Raw genomic sequence first — 27,069 nt, 5'->3', positions numbered from 1 at the left:
TTTTCTGTTGGTTCAGTTGATGGGGGCTTCTGGTTAATGGTTGGTGACTTTTTACTTGATTTGTCCAAAAGCCTGGTGGAAGAGCTCCCTTCTGCTGGCCCTGTGGAATTGTTGTAGCTCAGGCAGCAGGAGGGGGCCAGGTCATCTGGGAGCTCATTCCACTAGGAGGGGGCCAGGCCGGAAGCCTGACTGGGCTGGGATTAGGATCAAAGGTTGTTCCAGGAATGCTGTCAGTTGGTCCGGAGCAGTTCTTTCCACTACTTTCCCTCGAAACACTTAAGTGCAAGACAGGGCTGTAGTTAGCAGGCTGATGTAGATTCAGGGATGGTTTTTTCAGCAGAGGCCAGACCATTTATGGCCAGACAGAAGACTTACTGGGCAGAAGTTACACTTGGCTCCACCCATTTTATAAAAACACTTGGTGGGTGCCAGGAAAAGTGCCAATGGGCACTAGAGCAGGGGTAGTCAACCTGTGGTCCTCCAGATGTTCATGGACTACAATTCTCATGAGCCCCCTGGCAGGGGCTCATGGGGATTGTAGTCCATGAACATCTGGAGGACCACAGGTAGTCCTAGAGTACCAAAAGCTTGAACAATCTGTATGAAGATTTGTGAAAAAGATAAGATGTTCTTGGAAGTGTACCTGATGTTTGTACTAACTTTATCAGAATTCTGTGCTCATGGATTTATTCTTTTCTTTTTGATCTCAAGTGCGCTTCTATGAAGGTGTCGTGGAACTTGCTCTCACTGCTGCAGAGAAAAAGGATCCTCAAGGTCTTGGACTCCATTTCTATAAAAACGGTGAACCAGAAGAGGACATGGTGGGACTTCAGGCTTTCCAGGAGAGGCAAGTTCCCAGGATACAGCTGGGTGTTTTGTTCAGTACAAAGATGGTGGCGGTAGCTTAATGGGGTTGTGGGAAACAACTTCAAAATTAACTGGCATGAAAATAATTATAAGCATATATTTGAAAATGTTTGTTAATCAAATTCAGCTTTGTGCAATACACACAGACACATATATACACAAGTGGGAGGCCTATGAGATATGTGAAGGGGGAAGGGGACCCATCTGTCCACCCTGCCATCCTGACTCCAGGATGACAGTGATGGTACCGGGTGCCACTCTGAACCCAGAGCAGCTCTTGGTGTCACCACAGCCAGCCCCAGAGGTCCGCCATGATCCCAGAGCACTCCACTTGTCAGCATGATGGGGCCCAGTACCTCTCCTGGCATCTGCTGTTGCGGCAGCTGGGATCCAAGCTGCTTCTGGAGTCTGCAGCCACGGCAGTTAGGCCCGTAGCTGCTCCTGACATCCTCAGCCATGGTGGCCGACCCTGGAGATGACACCAGTGCGGGAAACCACTGCCAACTCAGCTGGTTAGCGTGTTGTCTGCACATCACAGACAACATATTATTTTTAATTTGGGAGGGATTTAAATCCACAGTGTGTTTTTAAAAACCTTTTGGATTTTTCTGCAAACCTGGGAGGATATAGACAAGGGGGGGAGGGGGTGGCTGTGAAACTCACAAGGAGGGAATCCCACTTCCACCAAGCCACCACTCTCTGTGGCTCACCCAGAGTAGCTCTAGGCAATCTAGTATGGTCTCCCTCCCCCTTCCCCCCAGCTCTCTTGGGAGGGAGGCTGTTCTAACATTCCCACATCTACTCCAGGTTAGCTGCAGGGTGTGTTTGTGTGTGCGTGTGTGTGTGTGTGTGAAATGTCCTCTGCTGGCTTGACTGAAGCAGTTCCAAGCAAGCTAGCTGAGATTTCCACTCTGTGGGCCAACGATATTTGTGGGGAGAATTTCCTTCACTTTTCTCAATCGACACAAGGGGCTGTGTGGCTGCCAGCAGCAGGCCCAGCATGACGCTGGGGTGGTGCCATTGCCAGCAGAATGCCCCATGTGGCTTCCAGGCTGTGCAGTTGGGCCCAGTAGGGCTCCTGGACTTTGCTGCCACTGCTGGGTCCAATGCAACTTCCCAGCACAGCCACTTTTTCATTCTTCCATCTGTCTTTTTCTTCCCAGCTGCCAACTCCCAGCTGTTTTTTCTTTTGACAGCTGTTTTTCAATTCCCTCTCCCCAACATCCTGCCTGCTCTCATTGGTTGCTCTTATGTTCCAAAGGAAACAATAATTACAGGGACGCTTCTGCCGCCGAACAGCAAAGCGGTGTGCATGTGTGGAATGCAGATGGCAGTGCTTTCAAAGTTCCAGACGTTTCTGTGGCAGAAATCACGGCTGGGATTCCTGTGATGTTTCTCTCTTTGCAGATTAAACAGCTATAAGTGCATTACAGACACACTTCAAGAGCTTGTCAATCAAAGTAAAGCCGCTCCACAGTCTCCCAGCGTTCCCAAGAAACCCGGCCCTCCTGTGTTATCATCGGATCCTAACATGCTAAGCAATGAAGAAGCAGGCCATCATGTAAGGCATGAGCAATGTATATATGGAGCTGTCATTAACTGTGGGTTGAAGGGGCTATCGTTCACTCTGCTTGCCATGCAGAAGAGCCGAGGTTTGATCCCCAGCATCTCCAGTTAAGAGTCAGGTGGTGGGTGGTGTGAAAGACCCCTGCCTGAGGTTCTAAAGCAGGGGTAGTCAAACTGCGGCCCTCCAGATGTCCATGGACTACAATTCCCAGGAGCCCCTGCCAGCTTTCGCTGGCAGGGGCTCCTGAGAATTGTAGTCCATGGACATCTGGAGGGCCGCAGTTTGACTACCTCTGTTCTAAAGAGTGGTTTCCACTCAGAAAAGGCAGTACATCTTCAAGTATTTAAAAGGGTGCCATATGGAGGATGGAGCAGAATTGTTCTCTCTTGCCCCAGAGGGACAGACCAGACCCAATGGGATGAAATTAATTCAAAAGAAATTCCATCTAAACATCCGGAAGAAGTTCCTGACAGAGCAGTTTCTCAGTGGAACGGGCTTCCTCGGGAGGTGGTGGGTTCTCCATCTTTGGAAATTTTTAAATAGAGGCTGGATAGCCATCTGATGGAGAGGCTGATTCTGTGAAGGCTCAAGGGGGTGGCAGGTCACAGTAGATGAGCGATTGGGATGTGAGTGTCTTGCATAGTGCAGGGGGTTGGACTGGATGACCCATGAGACCCCTTCTGACTCTATTATTCTATGATTCTAGTTCCTTGATGGGCATGTTGTCTGACTCTACCAGGAAGCTTCATGTGTGACACTATGCCCTATATACTGCTTTTGAGAGAGGTTTGTCACAAACATAAGGACACAAGCTTTCTTGGATTCACATATTTTGGCATATGGATCCAGGCATACATTTAAGGAATCTTAATAGAGCATATGTCGAAGTAAACCTGTTTTATATGCTCATTCAGTGTAGGCAGTGATCCAGTTTATTTTTTTTCAATTACGTTCTTGGAGCAGCATCTGTTTAATTTCCCTGTCTCTTTTTTCTAGTTTGAACAAATGCTAAAATTGGCACAATGTTCTGGAGATGAACTTTTCAGTATTGCTCTTTATAACTGGCTGATCCAAGCTGATCTCTCAGATAAACTGCTGCAGGTAAGGTCATGGGGAAATGTGCATGCCGTACCCATACGCTTTGTTTGAGATTTGGAATTTACACCTTTGTTCCACTTGCACAGCAGGGTTCTGTGTTGCAAGCACTGTCCTCCACAGCCAAGTATGAGATGCTCTCTGCCCATACAGTACATAAGTGGAACCTGCCTACCCTCACTCCACAATGGAGGGCTACCTCCACCACAGGGATCACTGCTCCTGAATTGATTTTATTGTGATGTAATCCACTTTGAGTCTCAGGAGATGGGGTGGAAAATAAGTATAATTCTAAATAAAATAAATACAGGGAGATAGGTCCAAAGCATAGTAATGTGTCTTTGAGAAGCATAATTTGTATGTAAAAATGCATCTAACACAATGAAGATAGGATAGGATTTCATTTTCCCCCTGATCTCGTAGGTAAACTCCCCCTTTCTGGAGCCATATCTAGTGCGCATGGCAAAAGTTGATCAGAACAAAGTTCGTTACATGGACCTGCTGTGGAGGCATTTTGAGAAGAACAGAGGCTTCAGCAATGCAGCCCGAGTGCTAGCAAAACTGGCTGACATGCACAGGTAAGAGTAGTTTTTTATTAACCAGTAACTCTGACACTGATATAATTTATGGGGTGGGGCTTACGTCAGTGTTACCACTTTTGCAAAGATATCTCTAGATAATATAGCCCTTATCAGCTCAGTTTTGTGAGCAACTAAACTGAATGCAGCCTGTCAACAATATATAATAGCCTGCCGTAACTTGGGGGCTTTTCGCACGCCTTCAAAATCGCACAATGGTTGCCAATTGAAAACGCTATTGATTTGCCATTATGCACAACGTCGTTGACAATCTGCCACACACCTGAAACCGATCCGCAAAAAGCGCTTCCTTGTAGCGCTTTCAGGGAAATCCCCAAAAGTGGATTCACCCTCCGGAAAGCGCTACACTCCTGCAACCAATCTGCAACACTAGCGGGAAAGTTCTGTGCGTTACCATTGTTGTGGTTTCTACAAAGTCCCTCCCCCTGGCTCTCTCCTCTGATCTTCCGGCGAAGCGATCGCCATTTTTTTTTCTCCGAGCGAGCCTCTGTTTAGAGGCTTCCCCGGCTTCAGTCCCTCCCCAGAGCTGTTTAGTCACTAAGCACAAACAACAGAGAAGCCCGTTTGCTGATGTATTTTCCCTTTATTTTTTACACTGTTTTCAGCCGAAAATCGGGCCCGTGAGGGGGGGGGATTTTTTTTTTCACTCGGGGGGAGCGTGGCAACGATGAAACGACAGCTCAAACACACCTGCCAGCTGGATGGGTCTCTCCGTTGCAACGAATCAACACATATTCGTTGCAATGGGTGTGTTTAAAAAAAAAAAACCTTTCTTAAAGGGAAAGGGGCTGTTTGGGAGCATGCTAACGGCTGCCCATTGGCTGCTTGACGGCCAGGGGCGGGACGAGCTCGGCAATAGCGCTTCCTTTCTAGCGATTTTTGCTGAGACCGGAAGCTTGTGGGAAACGATGGAAACGCAACTGGATTCCACTACAAAGTCAGGTATGCATAATGACGAATTCCACTATTTTAAATGGCGATTTTTCGTTCAGCAAACAATTTGCTACAAGGATCCCGGTGCGGAAAGCCCCTTGATAACTCCTTTGCTTCTCAAGTCCTGGACAGGTAGCTGTGTCGCTAGGTCTCTCATAAGCCACCATACATGGCTTGGGGCTGGGTTTGGTTTGCCAAGCTTTGCTAAAAGGTATGTAGATCTCCCCAAATGTTCATTGTCTGAGATTCTCTGCCAAGGTGAGGCAAGACAGAAGAGATGGCCAAGGTATAGGAGTCTGAGGGAGAAAAGGAGAGTGCTAGAATGCAGTTCATGTAGCTTTTATGATGTTATTCTGCTACGAAAAGAAAGGGGGGTACTGTTGATATACAAAGCAGGGTAGGTAACTTGGTTGAGTAACAATTTCTATTTGGAAAGCAGATCATATGAATTCTCTTGAAAGCCACCATACTAAACCCCATAACCCTTAACAATTTAACAGCACTGAGATTTCACTGCAGCAGCGTCTTGAATATATCGCACGTGCCATTTTGAGTGCCAAGAGTTCAACGGCCATTTCACCCATAGCTGCAGATGGTGAATTTTTACACGAATTGGAAGAAAAAATGGAAGTAAGTAAAATTGGTAGAGATATTAGACGGCCCTAATATTGCTACAGAAAGGACATGGATGGGATATTCTCTTGGAGGCTCAATTGCACGTCCTGTTCTTTAGCATATTGAGACTCTCACCTTTCTTCAAGCACTCATCGTTGGTTTTAAAAATCTGAAAATCAGCATCAGCCCAGCATCTTAAAAGTGAGCAAGTCTTGTCTTTTAATTATATCGGTAGAATCATAGAATCATAGAGTTGGAAGGGGCCAGACAGGCCATCTAGTCCAACCCCCTGCTTAACGCAGGATCAGCCCAAAGCATAGAATCATAGAGTTGGAAGGGGCCATATAGGCCATCTAGTCCAACCCCCTGCTCAACGCAGGATCAGCCCCAAAGCATCCTAAAGCTATTTTAATAGATCAGATATTTTTATGACAAAACTGGGTGTGGGTGTGGTGGTGGCTGCTATTATGGGGGGGGGAGTGGGAAGTTCATAGAGTGGTTTTTGCCACCAGTATTGTTTTGTGGTATTGTATGTTTTATGCGAATTTTAAATTTTATTGTAAGCCGCCACGAGCCGGCTGGGTCCGGGAGTGGCGATTAATAAATATAAACATAAATAAAATAAAATATAAAACAGACTGTAATTTTTTTTCTACTCGTTTATAATTTTTATGAAAAACTCAAATGTTTATAACCAGGTTGCCAGGATACAGTTTCAGATACAAGAATCGTTGCAGCGCCAGTGCTCCCATCATGCCTCAGTGCAAGATGCAATTTCACAGCTGGACTCTGAGTTGATGGACATAACAAAGGTGATTTTAACGGAATATTCCCCAGCAGCGTGATATCGTGCAAACGGTTCATCGTTCCAGACAGAAGTTCTTTCTTCTGTGATAACACAGCCCTGAGCTTTGTACATGTTTCCTGTTTTGTACCTGTAGGTATTAAGGATGGACATGCATAGAATCATAGAGTTGGAAGGGACCTCATGGGTCATCTAGTCCAACCCCCTGTGCTATGCAGGACACTCACAACCTTATCGCTCATCCACTGTAACCTGCCACCCCCTTGAGCCTTCACAGAATTCTAATTTCTTTATTGCCACACGTAATTGATATTCTCATTTTAATTGCTGCACATTGCCTTATTAATCCATTTTTATTCCTGAATTTTATTGTGTGTGAGAAAGACCGGAGAATAATCCCCTCTCCCTGCTCTTTCTTTTTTGAACTCCAGCTCTATGGGGAATTTGCTGATCCATTCAAACTCTCCGAATGTAAGCTGGCCATTATCCACTGTGCAGGTCATTCGGACCCTATCTTGGTACAGACCCTCTGGCAAGAGATAATTGAGAAAGGTATGTCCGACTAGTGGCAAAGAAGCATGCAACAATGCAGAACTGCATAGTCCTTCACAATCAAAGGATAAACAGCCTTCTCTCCCCCTCCCTCCACCCCGCCCCCAACACAGAACATGACATTCAGAAAGGGAAGCCATAGTTCTTGTTCCTGCAGTAGGTTCTGTGTTGGTGATCCATCGGACAGTAGTGGCTTGGCTTGGCTTTGGATCCATCAGGCTCCCCAGCCTCCCTCCCTCCTCGAACAGCCCCAAATAATCCCTGGAATGCAGCTTCTGGAAGAAAGGCCTCCTACCTAAGAGGGGGAGTCAGTGGGATGGAAATTGCTCCTCCCCCAATCAGCTCTATGGAATTCAGCAATGGAAAGGAGCAACTGGCCTGTAGCTCTATAAGGAAATATGGCATTCCAGATGTTTTCTGCACAGCTTAATGCTGCTCTGCTAGAAGGGTGACAAATCCTTACAAAAAGAAGCATGCGGGTTTCTCTGTAGGCTTCAGTTTATTTTACCCCCTGGTGGGAATATAAGTAATATCATGCTTTCAGAACCTCAACTGAGATTTCAGGAGCAAATTGTGGTTTGTTTGTGAAACGCACAGACCTTGTTGACTCACTTTTTTCTATTCCTCTTCTCCCTGCATGGCATGCAGAGAATGATGCTGGAAATCTTCAGCTATGACTGTAAAGGTGCCTTAACAAGCTGATGCTAGTTTCTTTATCAGCGACTAAAATGGTTAACCTAGTATCAGTTTGTGGCTAAAACTCTTTTGAGTGCCATACAAGGAAGAGAAAGACTAAGGAATACATGCGCCAGGTTTCTGCTGTCTTTGAACAAGCTCCTTTTTGTGACATCTGAACTTGGCCCGAAAGGATTTGTAAAGCTTTTTGAACGCTGAAAGTTGTTGTGATCAAGTCACAGCTGACTTTTGGCAAGCCGGTAAAGAGATATTTCAGTGTGGTTTGCCATTGGCTGCCTCTATATGGTGATCCTGGTATTCCCTGTTGTTCTCCCATCCAAATAGTGGCCATGGCCAACACAGCTCAGCTTCTGAGATCTAACATGATGAGGCTAGCCTGGGTTATCCAGGTCAGGGACACTGATAATACTATAAGACCAGGTGTAACCACCAACATCTGCAGGGCCCCTGCTTCCTTCCTCCCAGAAATCCATCAAAGCGTTCTGCCCTGGACCTGTTTGCACTGTTATAATTACCATTGTTACAATTATCAGTATTAATAGTATTAATGTTATGGTTATTTACATGTAATGGAAAAACTAAGTTCCTTGTATTTTCTATGTTTTACGTAAACTGCCCTGAGCCTCCGGGGAGGGTGGTATCTAAATAAAATAAATAAATAAATAAGATCTTAGAAGTTCAAAGGACCCTTCCATCTGGGGAGTAGCAGCTTCTGGACAGTGGTATCTGTAATATCTGCCATATAGATCTGATGTTGCTAGCACAGCTGGATACCCAATAGTAATTAGTAATAAGGACCAGTCAGTGGTGTATGACAGGGGTAGTCAACCTGTGGTCCTCCAGATGTTCATGGACTACAATTCCCATGAGCCCCTGCCAGCAAAGTCCATGGACATCTGGAGGACCACAGGTTGACTACCCCTGGTGTATGACACCAAAGTGCTATTCTGTTACTCTATCTTTAAATGTACCAATGTACCAGCTAACTTGGCATCACAGGCTTCTTCATTTTTGTGTCTTAATTTGCACTGCCCGAATAGTGTTTCATTGCTTGTTTACAGGTGGATGTGCATTTGTAGCAGCAATCATCCATTATTATGAAATAAAAAGGCCTTGTGGTATATTATGTTGGAAAGTAGCCAGAGATATCAGTATGTCTTCTAGAATAGATTCCCTTTTTTTTTTTCCTTTCAGCCCTGAGTGACAGTGTGGCTATGAGTGCTGCGGATAGGATGCAGGCTCTTAGCCTGAAGATGGTAATGCTTGGCAAAATCTACGCCGGGACACCTCGCTATTTTCCTTTAGGTATACAATTCAGAGTACTGCTGGTTTGAACTAGTAAGTTACAACAGTCCAATTAAGAGACACAAAATGCCCCCTATCACTACAAAAAGACATGGGCTGCAAAGAGGAATTAGCTATATTTTAAGCTTGTCCTTTCCCATACATGCAGCTGAAGCAAGGCAGGGAAAGGCGTGCTTGGTCCCACAGAAGGTAAATATCTCGGTTCCAGTCCTCTTGACTTTACGGAGTCATGACTGGGTGCTCATGTAGACAAGTCAAGTGCCTTCCCGTTCAGCTGTCCACTTGGAGAGCAGCAGATACATTTTTTAGTCAGTTTCTCTGTAGTTTCCATACCAAGATGTGTTGTTGTTCATTATGTTTGTGGGTTGGAAATCTGGGTGAGCTTTATTTCTATGCAGCACTGGTTTAATTTTTTCAAAAAGTTCCCCAGGAGGGTTTCTGTGGAGATTCACTAAATGAATCTTTACCATTTTTTAAATATATGTGTGTATGTATGTGTATATATATATATGTGTGTGTGTGTGTGTGTATTTGGAATCTTGAAGCAGAAATTAGTATTTTGCTTTCTCCTCTCAGATTTTTTAGTGCAGTATCTGGAACAGCAAGCTTGCTCTTTGAACTGGGACGTGGGGTTCGTAACCTACACGATGCAAGAAATCGGCGTGCCCCTCCCAAGGCTTCTGGAAGTGTATGATCAGTTATTCAAAGCACGAGTAAGTAGAAGTTATTGGACATCTAATTGTAGGTTCAGCAGTTCTAGGATTCTTTATTATTCCTTGTTGTCAAGAAAATGGAAGATGTAACGGTCCCGTTCTGCCCCCACCCCATACACTACTACCTATTTATTCCATTTTTATCCTGCATTGGGTATCCATTCGGCCACCTGCATAGTATTTTCACAGATACCATGAGCTTGGTTTAGCCAAGAGATAATGACTGGCCCAAGGTGACCCAGTGAGCTGGGGGGGGGGGGGCTTGGAGTGCATATCTTCCCAGCTACAGTCTTAGTTATTACATCACACTGTCTCAAACAGCTGGAAGTATTGATCTAATAGAAAAACTATTTTTATGGACCTCATTTCACTTTTTATAGTCTTCATTTGTGAATTACTTAATGATAACAAAATCCCAACATGTGTTTGTACTTCTAAAAGAATTGTTTTAAACCTTTAAAAAATCTTTTTTTATATTGTAATGGCCTATGGCATTTTGCAATCAAATCTGACCTGACTTCTAAAAGAGTTGAAATTCAGCAGCATTACTGTACCTTCCCTCAGCTGTTCTGAGAATGTGGAGGGCTATATCTGAACTCATTTATAATGAAACCTAGCGTGTAAATAGATTTAGCATAGTCTACCCTCCATTTCTTCACCTAGAATCCTAGAGTTGGAAGGGGCCATACAGGCCTTCTAGGCCAACCCCCTGGTCCATGCAGGATCAGCCTAAAGCAGTGGTCCCCAGCCCGCGGCCCAAAGGGAGGGAAGAAGGAGCCACGGCCCGGTGCCAAGGCCTTCGCTAAACCGACTGCGATGGGCGCCGCCATCTTGTTTCAGCTAGAATAGGGACTCGTCGGGGTGGGTGGAAGGTCTGCAAGTGGCGGCAGCAGCAGCGTCGGTGGGGCTGAAGGAAAGGCCGGGTGCTGGAAGGCCAGCCCTGTGCAGAGTCCCTCCCTCAGCTTCTCCTCGTAGCTTTGCCCGATTGCGGCGTCCTCGCGGTGAGCGGGGCCAGCGGGCGGGAAGATGGCGGTGGAGTCGCACGTTACTCAGGAGGAGATTAAGAAAGAACCGGAGAAGCCCATCGACCGGGAGAAGACCTGCCCTCTCTTACTAAGGGTCTTCACCACCAAATTGGCTTTGGCGGGCCGGGAGGGGGAGCCGCGGCTGCCGGGCACAAATGCAAGTGCGCGGCAGTCCGCGCATGCGCGTTTGTGCTGGGGCTGCCGCGTAGGCCCAGGCCCCCGGGCCCCCCTCTCGCCCCACTCCGGAGCAGCGGTCCGCGGCAGCTGAAAGGTTGCGGACCGCTGGCCTAAAGCATCCAGGATAAGTAAGAACATCCTTCAGTAAGAATACTTAACTAATGCATTAGTTTACTATTGTGCTAATTTTCCAGCTACTTTCACACTGTTGATGAATCATGCAGTACAACCTTTTTCTTCTTCCCCTCAGGACCCATATTGGAGCAAAATGAAGAGGCCTTTGCACCTTTTGGAATGCATTCATGTATTATTATCAGGTTATGTGCAAGATCCTAACAGAGTGCTTACCTATGAGAGGTAATTTGGATTACAGTAAAGCAAGGGAGCTGTACAGCAATTACATGACCAGATGGCAATCTATATGTGCCTGTATTTTGAAAATGAGAGTTTTGGGGAATGTAGCCACAGCAAAACCTTTAACTTTATTAGAAATCATTATTGATACCAAAAAAAAACAAACCCTATTGTAGGTGTTTATCATGCAAAAAGTTGCGGCATGAGCAAAACCTCGTTATTGCATCTTGAGTTTTGCATTAGGCCTCCTCTGCTTCCTTTACCACCTTCTGGCCTTATGTGTGTCTTCCACATCTCTCGGCATGAAATGGGCATGCTTTGGTTCATGCCAACCGCCCGCTCCTCTGCCTATTCAAGGCATTTGAAAAGACACCGCTGATCCCAGAAGCTTGTTGTAGCCCCAGAATTAGGAAAACATTTCCAGATTCTAGTCCCTGGGTCCTAACAATAATTCACATCTTCTCTGCTTCCTCTCTAGACGGAGATTCACAAATATTTGCTTGGATGCTGTTAGCGGTTACCTTGTCGAACTGCAGTCCATAAGTCCAACACTAGCTGTACAGACCACTATAGGGAATTTTAAATCTCTGCAAGCTAAGTTAGAACGGCTTCATTGACTACGGTGACGCATTACTGCTTGTATGGATGGAATGAACTGGAGCTGCACCGGGGTGTTGAAAGACAAGTGCTTTACAAAGAAGACGGGGGTGGGAATCACACTGTTGCCGATGGGATGGAATTGTGCTGTATATTTTTAACTAATCTTCACGTAGCAGAATGTATAAATGGCAGGGTTTTTTTTTCTTTTTGATACCGCCAAACATTTTTCTAACAGTGAAACAATTTTATATGTTTTGGATTAAGATGCATTGTGTAATCTTGGCCTGATAATTAAAATTATTTGAAAAATTGGTTTTCCCCCACCCCCTTAATTGTGAATGTAATACACACGGTCATACATGTAAAAATCATGCAGTTCTAGACTTCATTGTATGAATGATAAGGGTGAGCTTCAAAGGGCAGCTAAAATAAAACAAGTTCTCATCTTCTTATTTTGACCTGGTAGCTTGCCTGGAGGGCTGCCAGATTGCACTAAAAACTGCTCTGCAATTTTTAAATGCTCCCCTGAATTGAAAGGGGGGTGGCTGTCTCTTTTGTTCCCTTTACTTACTTTAGCAAGTAGGACAAAGTATGCCATGCTGCAATAAGAACAAGGGTGATAATTCCGTTGCCTTATTCTGGAGTTTGTTTGGGAAATTTAAAGGTATGATGTGATTTCTGGCTTGCAACCAGACAACTCCATTTCTTTGTAATCTCTGACTACTTACTGAAAAAGTATCCCAGTTAAGTAAATATTTTTGTGGAGGATTGAACTGTGATTCTGCTTCTGATTTTTATTTTTTTGAAACTTCTCTAACTTGTCACCTGTGACTTTATGAGCAAAGTCTCTAGGTATATACAACCTGGGATAATAGATGCAAACCATATTCCCTCTTTGGCGCAGCCTACAGTTTTATTCCTTGCCTTAGGGCTATCCCTGGTCTTTCATTTCCCTGCTGGCAAGGATGCATAAAAAATGCATGAGGTAAAAAAAAAAAGCCCAGTGCTTGGTCAGACCCACAGTTCACATTGGCCACTGAACTTCTGGTGTTACTTTAAAAGTCCTTTGCCTTTTTCCCAATGCAATTATGTTTTTTTTTTTTTCTTTACTATCAAAGTCAGTTCCCCCCAAATTTAAAAGCTCTCTAAGAACGATTATTAAAATGATGGGTCACTATATAAGGTAGATGAAAGATATTAAAGTAGCCTTTGTAGCCACAAAAGGCAAGGGAAAGAAAGGACTTCAAATATATGCAAAGTTACAAGGAGCAACTGTTGGCCTATGAGAGTGAAATGCCAGAGTATTCTAGGCTATAGAATCAATGCATCTGGATTCCGTATCGGGGGAGAGATAAATATTGCAACCACCATGCATGGGCTCTGAGGTAGACAAATTCTGCCTGTACAGCTCTCTAACAGGCTTCAGCAATGTGTGTCATTTTTTGGCTGAGAATGAATTTCGTTTAAAAATAAATGGTTAAATTGTTAATTAATTTATATTAATTGTTGAACCAAATAAAACAAACAGCTACTGAATAAGTATATGTTACTGAATTCAGCAATCTTGTTACCTTCTCAAAATGAATAACTTTCCCCTATTTTGTTGCTGCTCACGCTGCTAGCCCTTTAAGTTCTTCCACAGTTCCATTAAAGTGGAAGCAAAATTCAGCCTGCCTTCTGAGGCTTTGGATGGCCTTGTTTGATATCACTTGTAATTTGCCAACCAGAGCGGCATTAAGGATATTGTGCAAATACATCATGCAGGGGCCTGGGAATTTGTTCCACTGAAGCAGATGGCGGCGGCAGGAACGCTTTTTGAGGCCACAGCATGTGCTGCAGCAACCCACAAGAAGTGCAAAGCTTGCGGAGTGTAGTGCAATACAAACTTTAGACCAGGAGTAGTCAACCTGTGGTCCTCCAGATGTTCATGGACTACAATTTCCATGAGCCCCTGCCAGCAAACGCACTGGAGGACCACAGGTTGACTACCCCTGCTTTAGACCATATCTCCGTAACAGCATTTTAACATTTTCTTTGCCTTTTGCCCTTATGCTGCCCAGGCTAGTCTGATCTCAGAAGCTAAGCAGAGCTACTCCTGGTTAACATCTGAATGGGAGACCACCCAGGAAATCCAGGGTTAGACAGCGGCAGGCAATGACAAGACACTGTTATCTCTTGCCTTGAAAACTTACTGGTCCTAAGTGAGCTGCATCTCCTCCAGCACAATCAATTGCCTGTATCTTCAGACTAAAATTGAAATGTAGGCTCCCAGAGGTTTGCTGGTTTGTATTCTGTGCTGTCTGGCACTGGAGTGGAACGTAATTAGTTGATGCTTAACTTTGCAAGATCAAGATTGGGAAACTCCTGGAGATTGAGGGAAGGGAGTGTGGGAGACAGGGACCTCAGTGGGGTTACCACCGTGCCCACCCTCCAAAGCACCCATTTTCTTCAGGGGAGCAGATTTCGCTGAGATGAGCTGAATTGTGTGGGGCCCCCAGGTTCTACCCGGAAGCTGGCATCCCTGTTTACAAGCTATAGTTGGTTGTGCATTGCAGTCTCACGCATGCAAAGCCAGGCGGGCTGCCCTGTTACTCTGTTGTAGCAAAAATCATACCCAAACCTTGATATTCGCCGGGCCCGAACTTTCATGAAAACAGCTAATGCCACACCGTGGCTCAAATTCTGTTAAATCCCCGGAGCGCCTTGGACTTCTGTTGTGGGGAGAGGAATGGGAGGGAGATTGTAAACCGCTTTGGGACTTCTTCGGGTAGAGAAAAGCGGCATATAAGAACCAACTCTTCTTCCCAATGCTATGCAGAGTGACTTAACAGCACTTCATGGCCAGAGAGACTTCCAGTCTAACCCCATTCGTTTCCATGACTCTAGGATCGAATAAGGGCACAGCGTTGCGCTGTCAATCTCGGGGGCAGAGACAAGCATGCACCCCACCCACGGCAGCAGACTCGAGCAGCTACATCGCAAAACAAAGTCCGAGCCCAGGAGCCCCCGGACGGCCGGCAAAGTTCCAAGCGAGGGCTAAGCTGCCGCGGGCATGCGCACTTCAGATCGACGCGGCTCCCCACCTGAATAATTTGCGTCGCGAGGGTAGCCTGGGGGCGCATGCGCTCTCGCTCCACCCCTCGCCGCTCCGCCCAGTGACTGGTAGCCCGGGAGGCGCCGCAGCCGCGAGGAAAAACAGTCGTTGGTGCTGAGGGGACGGCGGCGCGCACGGTGGGTCAGGCGCGCGCGGGAGGCAGGGGGCCCTCGCCTTCCACGGGGGCGGAGTGGGGCCGAAAGGCCTTTCCCCGTTCCCACTCTCGCTCCGGCGGCATTCCGCTTCCTTTCCGCTTCCGCGGGGGAAGGAGAGATTTCTCATCCCCGAAAACGGAGGCGGGGAGAGCGGGATGCCTCGCTTGATTTTTTTAAATTTAATTTTATTTGTTTTACCCTCAAAACAAGTTTCTCCCGCACCTGAGGCGGGCAGGGCTCATTCCATGTAGCCTAGGTAATGCGCTTTCAGTGTGCAGTGTGCTGCACAGGAAAATTGCTTCTGGAGTACGTTGAAAGTGCATCATCCAGGGCGTGTGGGATGAGCCTAGGATTGTGGGGGGTGCCTGAAAGTGGCATCACTCTTGACATCTCCCCGGCGAAGCTGTGCTCTGCAAATCGACTTTGTGACGCTTAGTGCAGAGGAGAGATTGCCTCTGCATGCATTTGAATTCTTTCTGGTGCTTAATGGGCACCAGAATAAAGATGCGTCCAGAGGCTCCGAGGCTCTTGTTTGACCAAGTTTGGTTGTTGCAATAGAGTCAGGGGTGGCCAAACTGTGGCTTTCCAGATGATCATGGACTAGAGTTACCATGAGCCCCTGCCAATTGGCCGTGCTGGCAGGGACTCATAGGAACTGTATTCTATGCACATCTGGAAAGCTACAGCTTGGCCGCCCCTGCAATAGATTAAGCAGGGTTTCCCCTGATAGGAATGCCAGGCTCCAGGTGGGACCTGGGGGCCACCCTGGAAATTCACATCTCCAGATAGCAGAGATGAGTTCCCCTGGAGAAAATGGATGCTTTGAGAGGTAGTCTCTGTGGCATTGTAGCCCACTGAGGTCCCTGCCCCTCCTGGCTCCATTTCCAAATCTCCAGGAGTTTCTCAACCTGAAGCTGGCAAACCCACTCCCTCATCCCCTGTCCATGGCCAGAGGGGACCCAGCATCCCTGCCCCTCTGGTTTTTCCCTGAAGATAGATTGTGTCCGGTCCTGGCATACCTTGTAAGTGTCCCCTTATTTACCAAGGTAATATAAGGGTGATCGGAACCTGTCATAGAAAGAAGTTTCATACTATGATAGCAGTAATTCCTCAGGAAGTATTTTACTCTCCTTTTGTTCCTTGTATGTTGATTGGGAACTACTTGACAGTTATAGCACTTGTGGAATGATCAGAGTTGTACAAAGTGTAATTGGGATAAATGCCAATAAAGGCTTCTGCATTCTGTTCTATAATTCTGATTTGGTTCCTAGTCCTTTAGTTTTGGAGAAAACTTGCAAAGTTTCCTTCCAGGTATTGGAATGTGGGATGGGACTGATGTGTGATGATTTTACATAGTACCTTCCGCTCTCATTGCAGAGCCGGAAGAAGTAAGAGGAGGGCAACCAGGATGGTTATGGGATTTAAATGCCTTTCTTGAAGAGTATAGAAAACTTAGTATAGAAAACATGACTAAAGGAGAGACATGATAGAGGTTTATAACATGTACAGGGTTGAAAGAGTGGACAGAAAGAACTTTTTCTCTCTCTCCTTGAATACTTGAGAGCACCCAATGAAGTTAAAGTTGATGAGCAGTAAATTCAGGACTCGCAAAAGGAAATCCTTCTTTAGGGAATGGATAATTAAAATGTGGACTTTGCTGCCATAGGATATAGTGTTGACCAAAAAACAGTTTTTAAAAGGGATAGAGAGATTGAAGGCATCAGTAGCTACTAGACTTGGTGACTAAAGGGGACCGTGACATTAAGATACAGTCCACGTCTAAATATTCGTGCCAGAACGCAGTATCAGGGAAGGCCTTGACCTATACAACCGGTTGTTGAACCTCCGGAGGAACTGGTTGGACACTGCATGAGACAGAGTGCTGAACTAAATGGACTACTGGCCTGATCCAGCAGGGCTCCTGTTACATTATTAAGTAATGGATGCTACTTTATACATTCTGTTTGTTGTGTGCCTTTCTCAAAAAAGCAGGTCATGCACGTTGGGTTTCTTTCATTTTATGAGCAACCATTTGAACAGAGGCAACAGATCATGACTGGCCCAAAGCAACCCATTGCGCATCATGATTGGGCCTTGCAAAGGATCTAGATGGAGCAAAGATGCCACAGAAGGATTCCTGCTGGGTGTGTGTGTGCATGAAATCTACAGGTGCCAATAAACCTTATTTATTTACCTTGTAGGGCTAAGATTTTAGAAATGTATGTACTTTATTGATGAAAGTTCCCTTTTCTCACTGAAGCGCAAGACAAAATTAGTCAATGCCATTAAAAGAATGAGACAAGTTGGGAACCACAACAGGGGATGCACGTGTAAGGGCTGCTCTTGATCTTGTCCATTTGAAGAGCAGCATCTACAAAAAACCCGCTCAGATCAGTGAAACTGCCATGGGTAGAGCATAGGAGCCACTGGGGTTGTGTATTTGAGTCCTAAGAGTTTCTGGATTCAGGATAGTCAATCTATGTTCTAGTTTGGAGTGGGCTCTGCATGTATAGACTGGATAAATCTCAGATACGATGATACCAACCATCACATATTTTTTTTACAGAGAATTGTGTTCTTGTTCTTTGGAAGTGAATTTCAGAAATTAAATACTATTAATCACTTTTTCTAGGCTTGTTAGCAGCCGTTCATCCAGGACTTTTTCTTCTTAAAACTCTTATGGCTACCCTAAGTATTAATAATCATGGAAATTAAATTAGAAGTTCTAGCCTCAACATGTATCAAACAAAGGAAGCCCTGGCCTCGAATCATCTGGCTGGGACAGGTAATAACTCACTTTATTTCTATATGACGTACAGTAAGGGTCATGGTTCTGTAATTTTACAGTGTTGCATGCTTAACTCTTCACTATTGAAATTAGTGGGACAAAAAAAAGCTTAGGCGAGGTTGTGCATTAGTGTCTGATTATGTAGTGCAGAATTACTTTTGCTGAAAACAGGAACTAAGTTACAGTTTCTTTAGGAAATCAGAGGCTGTGATATTGTTGTTATTTATTTGTTTGTTTGTTTGTTTGTTTGTTTATCATACTTCTATACCACCCTCCCCGGAGGCTCAGGGTGGTTTACATTATAACAGAGAACCATACATAAAACAGTCTGTAGAACATGTACATCGATAACCAACAATTGCAACCAAACACAACACAGTATAACAGTAAACAATCGTAATACAAACAGGTCCAGGGCTTGTTGATGGGATTCTGAGGGGATTGGCTTATTGATTGAATTCTGAGGGGGGGGGAGCAGGGGCCCTTGGTCGCTGTAGATTACATCTGGTCTCGGCCAAATGCCTGGTGGAGGAGCTCCTTTTTGCAGGCCCTGCGGAACTTTAGGGCCAGGGATCCTTAGCTGATTGGAGGCAGTAGAGCGTAGAGCTCTTTTGGGGGCATAGGCGGGGAGGCGGTCCCTCAGGTACACTGGGCCCTGACCGCGTATGGCCTTAAAGGTAATATTGCTACTATTGTCACATAGACCTACAGGAGTAAAACTGCTGACCTGTCATATATGTATATAGCAATTCTGTGTTACTTCTATCCTTACAACAACATACAAAGAAGGCTTTCATATGATTAAAAGACTATGTTGTAGCAGTTCCACTACATTCTAGTATTACAAGTGAATGCAGGCTTTAACATATTTTCTGTGACCAAGGAATAATCTACATGGCAGTGGGGAGATTTCATGCATGTGTCTCTTTTCAGACTTATCAAAATTTCTTGTTTAGACTTGTAGAACTGAAATCATAACATTAAGCATCAACAAAACATAATCCAGAGTGAAATGGGTAGCTGTCTCAGTCTGAAGCACCAGAACAAAGTTTGATTTCAGTAACCCCTTTTAAGACCAACAAAATCCTATTGAGCGTATAAAGTCCATATGTCTAGGTAGAGGGTGAGCAGTAAATTAGCATGCAGCATACATTTAACAGGGAATCTGTTAAACATCTTCATTATGCTGTATGTTAATTTACTGCTCACCCTTTGCCTATATGTATGGACTTGTCATTCCCATTTCATTGTATCTGAGAAAGTTTGCATGTAACCAAAAGCTTATTCCCTGAATGAAACTTAATTTCTCTTAAAGTTCCCACTGGACTCAAACTTTGTTATCCAGAGTCTTATTCTTATCACACATACACACAAAAACACACAAGGTTTTGGGATAAAGCACCAGGTCATGTCTGACCCTTGGGGTGATGCCCTCTAGCATTTTCATGGCAGACTCAATACGGGGTGGTTTGCCAGTGCCCTCCCCAGTCATTACCGTTTACCCCCCAGCAAGCTGGGTACTCATTTTACCGACCTCGGAGGGATGGAAGGCTGAGTCAACTCCCAGCCTCATGGGCAGACAGCTTCAGACAGCATTTCTGCTGCCTTACCACTCTGCGTAAGGAGGAGAGTGCAAAAGTTGGCTTGAAACTCAACATCAAGAAAACAAAGATCATGGCATCCGGCCCTCTCAATTCATGGCAAATAGATGGGGAAGAAATGGAGATAGTGACAGATTTTATTTTCCTGGGCTCCAAGATCACTGCAGATGGGGACTGCAGCAAAGAAATTAAAAGACGCTTGCTCCTGGGGAGGAAAGCTATGGCAAATCTAGACAGCATCCTAAAAAGCAGAGACATCACCCTGCCAACAAAAGTGCGTTTAGTCAAGGCTATGGTATTCCCAGTTGCAATGTATGGCTGCGAAAGTTGGACCATAAGGAAGGCCGAGCGTCAAAGAATTGAGGCTTTTGAACTCTGGTGCTGGAGAAGACTCTTGCGAGTCCCTTGGACTGCAAGGCGAACAAACCGGTCAGTCCTAGAGGAGATCAACCCTGACTGCTCTTTAGAAGGCCAGATCCTGAAGATGAAACTCAAATACTTTGGCCACCTCATGAGAAGGAAGGACTCCCTGGAGAAGAGCCTAATGCTGGGAGCGATCGAGGGCAAAAGAAGAAGGGGACGACAGAGAATGAGGTGGCTGGATGGAGTCACTGAAGCAGTAGGTGCAAACTTAAATGGACTCCGGGGAATGGTGGAGGACAGGAAGGCCTGGAGGATCATTGTCCATGGGGTCGCGATGGGTCGGACACGACTTCGCACATAACAACAACACCACTCTGCACTACAAAAGGCTCATACAGGCTTTGGGATACATTGTGTTTATTCAGGCAAAACTAGAGAACAGACTGTTGTATAAAAGACTCAACACTGTTATTATTTTTAATAGGAAAAGGAGGCTGTATTTCTTCTGGATGACAAAAACATAAATGAAATTAACCTGCTTTCGGGAAAGACGAAAAAGAAGATCCCTCAGTTACATCCTTTGCTGAAAAACGTCGTAGTCTTAACAGCATCAAGAAATGGTTAAGTACTAATACTAAAAGTTTTTCCTAGTGTATACATAAATTCATTTAAGTGAAATTAATTACCTTTATGAAAACTGAAGGTGACTCTAAAAACCAAAGTGGGGAAAATGTTCTGATATTGTTGCATTATTTAAAAGCCTTTTTTTCTCATTTGAAAGGAGCTTGGCTGGCAGGGTTGCTTAAGACAGGAGAGCTCTTTCTTTGGCACAAAGATCAAGATGATCTAAAAACTGTCCCAGCCATTGAAGAGTCTCAGAAGGCAGTCATAGCAGCACAAGGTAGGAATATTCATGTAGTATATTTCAGTTTTGCCTATGATTTAACAAATAAATAATTATTAAACCTAACATTTAATAATAATTATTTTAAGAGCAAAGAAATACAGACTCCTTACCATGTTTATTTTATTGTGGATAACATTACTAATAATACTCATTAATGCTATACAGAAATAGGATCCTTGATAGTAGTAAAATGTACACTGTTTATAGCAAGTGTGCCAGATTTAATCTGTTTGCTACATGAACAAACACATTAAGTCTATCAGTGACTACTAGCCATGGTGTCTGAGGGGAACCTCCACATTCAGAGGCACTAAGCCAATAGCAGTCTCAGAATCCCATAGCCCAAAGTCAACATCAGGGGAAGGCTATGGCCTCCGTGCCTTGTTGTTGGCCATCCAGGAAAACTCGTTGGCCGCTGTGTGAGACAGGATTCTGCACTAGATGGATCATTGGTCTGATCCAACAGGGCTCCTCTTATGTTCTTATTACATATAGTTACTTATAATAATATTTAATGACAGCTAGTGTTCTAGCAACATATTTCATGCAGATAGTATAGAAGCTGGGAAGATGTTCTAACACACGACATTATTTTCTAGAAAATTCTTTAAGGCTCTATCTGTATGTTTCTGATGATGGGAGAAAAGTGCTCCTTGTTACTTCAGTTTGGGTCTTCCTATGGGAGAGCACAGAATGTGAAAATGCATCCTCCAAACGTTCTTTAATGGGACAATGGTCACAAATAATTCCTGAAACATCAGTAGCATTGCCATCTGTCGAAGAGAAAGAAACTGCCGTGAGTGCTGAATTCATCAGAAATGAGGTAAGAGAAACAATCGCTCTCATGGATTTAATTAATTTGTGATTTGTACAGTGAGACATCTGGTACCAGTTTTGTAGTTGGCACTACATTAAATTTCTAGCCTTCCCAGCCCTTCCCATCTATACAGTGTCACGATATAAAATGCCTTGCTTAAAAACTCATAGCCTCTTGTTCAGGGGCAGCTCTAATACAAAGGGCTGAAGGGCCAAAAACTAGGAAGAACAAACCCCCTTGAAGAAAACTGTGTCAAGTTGTTGGTCTCGAAACTCACCTCAATCTCAAACCGGTGGTAAGGTGGCAGGGTGACCAGACAGCAGAGCAAGTTATGGGATGACTGGCTGCTTTCAAGTCCAGTAGCATCTTAGAGACCAACAAGATTTTCAGGGTGCAAGCTTTGAAGAGTCAGAATCTACAGAACTTGAATGTAGCTGTTCTGGCTGCTTCGTCTCTCTTTGGAATGCCACAGGACAAATCCCCATCCCCGTTCTATATGGGGCTGTTTTCTCCTAGTTCAAGCACAGAAGTTCACCAGGTTGCCTAACAGTTCCTCCTCTTCCTCCTACACATTCAATAGTTTGACCTTCACATTCTGTACTTGTTTGAGTTCAGTGTATTTTCAGTTTAAACTATCAATAGTAAAACATGTCTTCTTATATAATATTCAGTCTATTACTCCAGGTGAACTTCAGGAATAGTTTTTAGGCAATGCAAACTTTAGTTGTCCATATCTCTCTCTCTCCAGGAATTATTATTAAACATTATTATTTTGGTTTATTGGCAGATGCTGGGCGACTGCTGCCTGTGTTGTTTTGCATTTTGTTCTGAGGAGTATTTAATGCTAACATTTTTAGAAATTCGGTGGCAAGAGAGCAGTTTTAAAAGTGCTAGGTAAGTATTTTAAAAAATATATGAAATTATTATGCACATTTTTGAAGCCTGATATTAAAACTTGGACACCTACTGTCACGTTTTAAATAAATACAAGTACTTTACAAGTGAAAATGGTTCTGTATGCATGGTTAAATGTTTTTGTATGTACATAAATAATGAATTGCTAGCTAATCATGTGCATATTCGAACTGTGTGAATCTATGTTTATTTTCACATACATCTATGTATTCATATAACATTTAATAATTGGCCTATAATGTTGATTTAAAAATCCAATTTATTTAACAGTGGGTTTCAGTTGCATACATTGTTCACTTTGCATCTGTAAGAACAGTGACTAGAGAAATGCAGACCTGATGCTTCCTTTGTTATTTTCCATCCCTCTCTTTCTTTTGCATAGTTCTCCTCCCTGTCGGATACACTGGGCACAGCAAACATGCTCTCTGCGTAGTTTGATCCCATGTTGTGAGGCAATGAAATCAAGAGGTGCTCTACTGACTGCATTTTCAAGTGATGGGCTCGTACTAGCAATTGCTGTCAATCAAAGGGATCCTCAGGTATGAACATGGCATCAATGACAACATTGTCTTGTTTGTAATTTTCAGTCTATTGATTGTGTCATTGTAAACGACTTTAGAATGATGTAAAGGATAAGTAGTAAAAGCAAGAAACGAGCCTGGGGTAGTCAACCTGTGGTCCTCTAGATGTTCATGAACTACAATCCCCATGCATTTGCTGGCAGGGGGCTCATGTGAATTGTAGTCCATGGACATCTGGAGGACCGCAGGTTGACTAGCCCTGCATTAACACCTGCACTCGGCAGCTGTTAGTGTGTATGTTATATTGATTTACTAAGTTTGTGATAAGAGCTAGGACCTTACTGAAACAAGAGACAGATCCTCACATTTTACAGTTCTGTGTTTCCATGCAGTTTGACCATTCTGTCTTTCACTATAATTGCTTCTTTTAAAAACAATTTCAGGCAACTCAGATCTTGTTTATGAACACAGTTAATTTCGTTACCGTTTCTGGTAGCGTTAAGGGCTGTGGAAGCAAGAATCGGAACATTCCATCAAAGTTTATCAGGTCAGTATCCACTCAGAAAATAAACTTTTTTTCAAGAAGAGACTTAAAAGAGAAATCCTGCGCAGATAGCTGGATACTTATTCCTGAAAGTAACTTTGTTGTTATTTCCAGGTCCTACTGGATTGCTAGCATGAGCTGGACCCCTGATAGCCTGTTCTTGGCTTGCATGTTAAAACGTGGATCATTGATCCTAATGACATGTTTGGGTGAACTTTTGACTTTGGTTACTTTTGGTTGCTCTGTAGAGTTTGGACCAGCGGAATTCATTCCTCTGCATCCATTAGTAACGTACAGGTGAGAAAAATGTTCTGGAGGGTTCTTTTTAAAAAAATCATTTGATCATACCTTTCTTTCCAACACTTTCTTCTATTTTAAATTGTCTTGCCTTCCAATTAATTCTTTTGCTTTTTCTGTGTCTTTCTTCTCAATATCTGTTTCTCATTCATAGTTCTCTTCTATTTCTTAAATGGCTTTGTCCTGCTGAGCAAATGACATACCCACCATGTAAGTATGACTTATTTGAATAACTAATAGGACCACATGTTTTTAAATATAGTCTTAAATGGCTGCCATTAGGATAGATCTTCATGGCACAAAAGCAAAATGAGGAATGAAATAAAAGTTTCATTTAAACAACACAGAATAGTTCTGTGGAACTACTGGAGCATTAACTCAGTGATTCTGTCCAAAGGATGAAATAACAGTTTGTGGAATAAGTATTCAAAATGTTAGATTTCTAGAACTGCAGTTTCATTACACCATGGGGTATGAAGATATTTTTGCAGGTACAGGACTTTTAGTGTACAGATAAGTGATGTTGCATGAATAAAATGTTAGTTCAATCTGTATATGGACTTTGATTAACGGCACTCCCCATTTTCATATACTTTTTTAATGTTAAGGGTTAAATTAAAAGCAACAAGGGACCTGAAACAAAAGGAAACATTATTTATATTCTTAGGTTTCCTAATAAGGTCCTTTCACATCATTACTAGTCTTTCCCCCCAGACTTTATAGACATTGTTTTTCATATATAAGTATGTAATATAGGGCTTCTGTGAGTTTTGCTTTCACATTCCCTAGCACATATAGCCTGTATGCAAGAAGCTCTTGAATACCTATCCTAAATGCTTATTCTGGATTCTGATCTGATCTGCATGAACTCACTACCTCTTCTTTACCTCCTCTCTTACAAAAATTATTTATTATGGGATAGAGGAAAACCTAAACGTGGACAGATTGTTTACTAAACCAGGGATAGTCAACCTGTGGTCCTCCAGATGTCGATGGAATTGTAGTCCATGAACATCTGGAGGACCACAGGTTGACTACACCCGCACTAAACAATGTTGCTGTAGAAATCTATTCTTCCAATCCTTGCTGGTTTCTTCCTCCCAGATGATGTCAGCAAGCAGAACAAAAATCACAAAACATTGTTAGATAGAAATCTGAATATGTGTGGTTGTACTCGCAGCTCGGACACAGCATTGGTATCGTACACTGCATTGCACTAAAATGTCCTACACCAAATTTGTAGAGTATAAATCTTCTCTTTATACATACCCAATATATCTGTAAATCTCCCTGTCCCAGGTGGCTTGCAGTATTTTTCTCTGTCTCCAAAGGGTTCATAAATTGAATGTAATACTTGGATGGCAAGAGAAAACCAGGAGGACAAATTAAAAATAACATCTTCCCACTCATTAACGTTATTTGTTCCCCAGTGTGCATTTTGTTCTAGGTGCATATTCCCATGTCCCACCCTTAAAACAGTTCTTATGGGAAATACACCCTAGAACTCCATTTTTTCAGTGGACAGGCTGGTTCTTTATACAGCCTGCTGTATGAAGGATGAGGCCAGTGACAGCAGACACAGTGGCGGCAACTGGGGAAAGGAATAATTGATGAAATAACACCCCAAGAGAGCAGTCCAAAGTAAAGGTAAAGGTATCCCCTGTGCGAGCACCGAGTCATGTCTGACCCTTGGGGTGACGCCCTCTAGCAAAAAGTAGTCCAAAGTAGGCATACACATAAGTAAGGCTCAGGAAAGTGTTCTTGGATTGCAGCCCAAGTGCTTTAAAATGGCAATGCAGTGACAACTTTAAGTGTTTCTGAAGTCTCTTTAATAACAAGTACAAATTGTGCCATCAGGACCTTTGACTGCTCCTAAATGCACTACAGTTTCATACAGTTTTATGCACTACGGTTCCTCATTAATTTAAATAATGTTGTCGTTATCTACACATTCAGGCTTCCCCCTGTCTGCACCCTCTCCTTTTGCCCAGAGATCTGAATGAAACCTTATCTAGTCTAACCAAAGTGAATGTGTTGCTTGTTGTTGCATTCTTTCGAAGCACTCTCCAAATAAATTTGCGAGCCGAATCGAAACTGATGGCAAATTTCTAAATGATTTTCATGCAGAAATCAAATTTATTTGGACATTCTTCTTGCCATTCTCAGTGGCCTGTTTTGGTTGTTGTCATTCTCTGTTACATGTTTCCCCCACCCCATCATGTCATGCACAGTAGCATATTTCAGTCAGTCAGTTAGTAACCTTTTATTGGCATAAAATATGTATAAGACATATAAAAATAGGGTTTAAAATTTCAACAAAATAATAAAAAAGGCTATGGGGTTACATAACCAAACAGATCTTAAAATGATTACATAAACTATAAAAGATAAAATACAAGGTAGGCAGCATATTATTATAATTATTATTATTCGATTTATTCCCCGCCACTCCCTTGCAGCTCGTGGCGGGTTACAACATCTTAAACCCCGTTAAAATCCGATAAAATAACAACTACCGTCTCGGCATTCTTAATTAACTACTAGCATGGCAAGATCGGCTAATCACTTCCCCCTCCCACTACTAGCAGGTGGAGAGGGGATCCTGATGGTACCAGTCCCAATCCTAGTTCCAGATCACAATCCCGAATCCCGGGGGGGGCATAGATGTTAGCCTCGGCCTCAACCGTAAACCTGGCGGAAGAGTTCCGTCTTGCAGGCCCTGCGGAACGATGGAAGATCCCGCAGGGCCCGCAGCTCTCCCGGGAGCTCATTCCACCAGGCAGGGGCCAGGACCGAAAAGGCCCCGGCCCTGGTCGAGGCCAGGCGTGTTTCCCTAGGGCCGGGGACGACCAACAGATTTTCACCCGCAGAGCGTAAGGTTCTGCGGGGGGCATAGGGCGTTAGGTGGTCCCTCAGGTATGTGGGTCCCAACTCGTGTAAAGCCTTGAAGGTTAGAACCAAAACCTCGAACCGGATGCCGGTTATAGGTCTGGATGATTGTTAAGGCATTAATAAGTTGTCTGCTGCTGTGATTGTGGGTTCAGAGCCGTGTGCGCTGCTGACTAGGGCAAGATCATGTCAAGAAGTAAACTTTAGGTAAACTTTTAGAGTTCAAGAGAAGTGGCGGGGGGGGGATACTTACACACTGGAATATCAGCCTGGTT

At 43.9% G+C, this 27,069-nt stretch overlaps 2 protein-coding genes across 6 annotated transcripts in view; both read left to right on the top strand.

Moving 5' to 3' along the window:
• NUP155 (nucleoporin 155) overlaps nt 1-12,213 on the top strand; it is a 36,615-nt gene extending 24,402 nt beyond the window's left edge. Inside the window, exons 25-35 of the mRNA XM_077347001.1 lie at nt 712-847; nt 2,275-2,428; nt 3,431-3,535; nt 3,953-4,107; nt 5,562-5,691; nt 6,375-6,488; nt 6,913-7,033; nt 8,924-9,034; nt 9,611-9,747; nt 11,200-11,306; nt 11,782-12,213. Of these exons, the coding sequence (XP_077203116.1) occupies nt 712-847; nt 2,275-2,428; nt 3,431-3,535; nt 3,953-4,107; nt 5,562-5,691; nt 6,375-6,488; nt 6,913-7,033; nt 8,924-9,034; nt 9,611-9,747; nt 11,200-11,306; nt 11,782-11,920 (1,409 nt within the window). The 3' untranslated portion in view covers nt 11,921-12,213. The remainder of the gene's footprint in view (nt 1-711; nt 848-2,274; nt 2,429-3,430; nt 3,536-3,952; nt 4,108-5,561; nt 5,692-6,374; nt 6,489-6,912; nt 7,034-8,923; nt 9,035-9,610; nt 9,748-11,199; nt 11,307-11,781) is intronic.
• Nucleotides 12,214-14,991: 2,778 nt separating this feature from the next.
• The window catches only part of CPLANE1 (ciliogenesis and planar polarity effector complex subunit 1), a 66,654-nt gene continuing 54,576 nt past the window's right edge, over nt 14,992-27,069 (top strand). For 3 of the 5 annotated variants that reach the window (XM_077346999.1, XM_077346998.1, XM_077346994.1), the window contains exons 1-10: nt 14,992-15,134; nt 17,145-17,321; nt 17,785-17,937; nt 20,389-20,524; nt 20,686-20,805; nt 21,411-21,634; nt 22,416-22,522; nt 22,926-23,082; nt 23,508-23,611; nt 23,723-23,905. In XM_077346999.1, coding sequence (XP_077203114.1) covers nt 17,857-17,937; nt 20,389-20,524; nt 20,686-20,805; nt 21,411-21,634; nt 22,416-22,522; nt 22,926-23,082; nt 23,508-23,611; nt 23,723-23,905 — 1,112 coding nt within the window. In that variant the 5' untranslated portion in view covers nt 14,992-15,134; nt 17,145-17,321; nt 17,785-17,856. The remainder of the gene's footprint in view (nt 15,135-17,144; nt 17,322-17,784; nt 17,938-20,388; nt 20,525-20,685; nt 20,806-21,410; nt 21,635-22,415; nt 22,523-22,925; nt 23,083-23,507; nt 23,612-23,722; nt 23,906-27,069) is intronic. The other 2 variants (XM_077347000.1, XM_077346997.1) reach the window with 2 other exon arrangements.

This window comes from Paroedura picta, chromosome 7 (assembly GCF_049243985.1).
Source record: "Paroedura picta isolate Pp20150507F chromosome 7, Ppicta_v3.0, whole genome shotgun sequence".
Lineage (NCBI taxonomy): Eukaryota > Metazoa > Chordata > Lepidosauria > Squamata > Gekkonidae > Paroedura > Paroedura picta.
The sequence above is the reverse complement of the archived record's forward strand: the minus strand, read 5'-3'. Positions and strand labels throughout refer to the sequence as shown.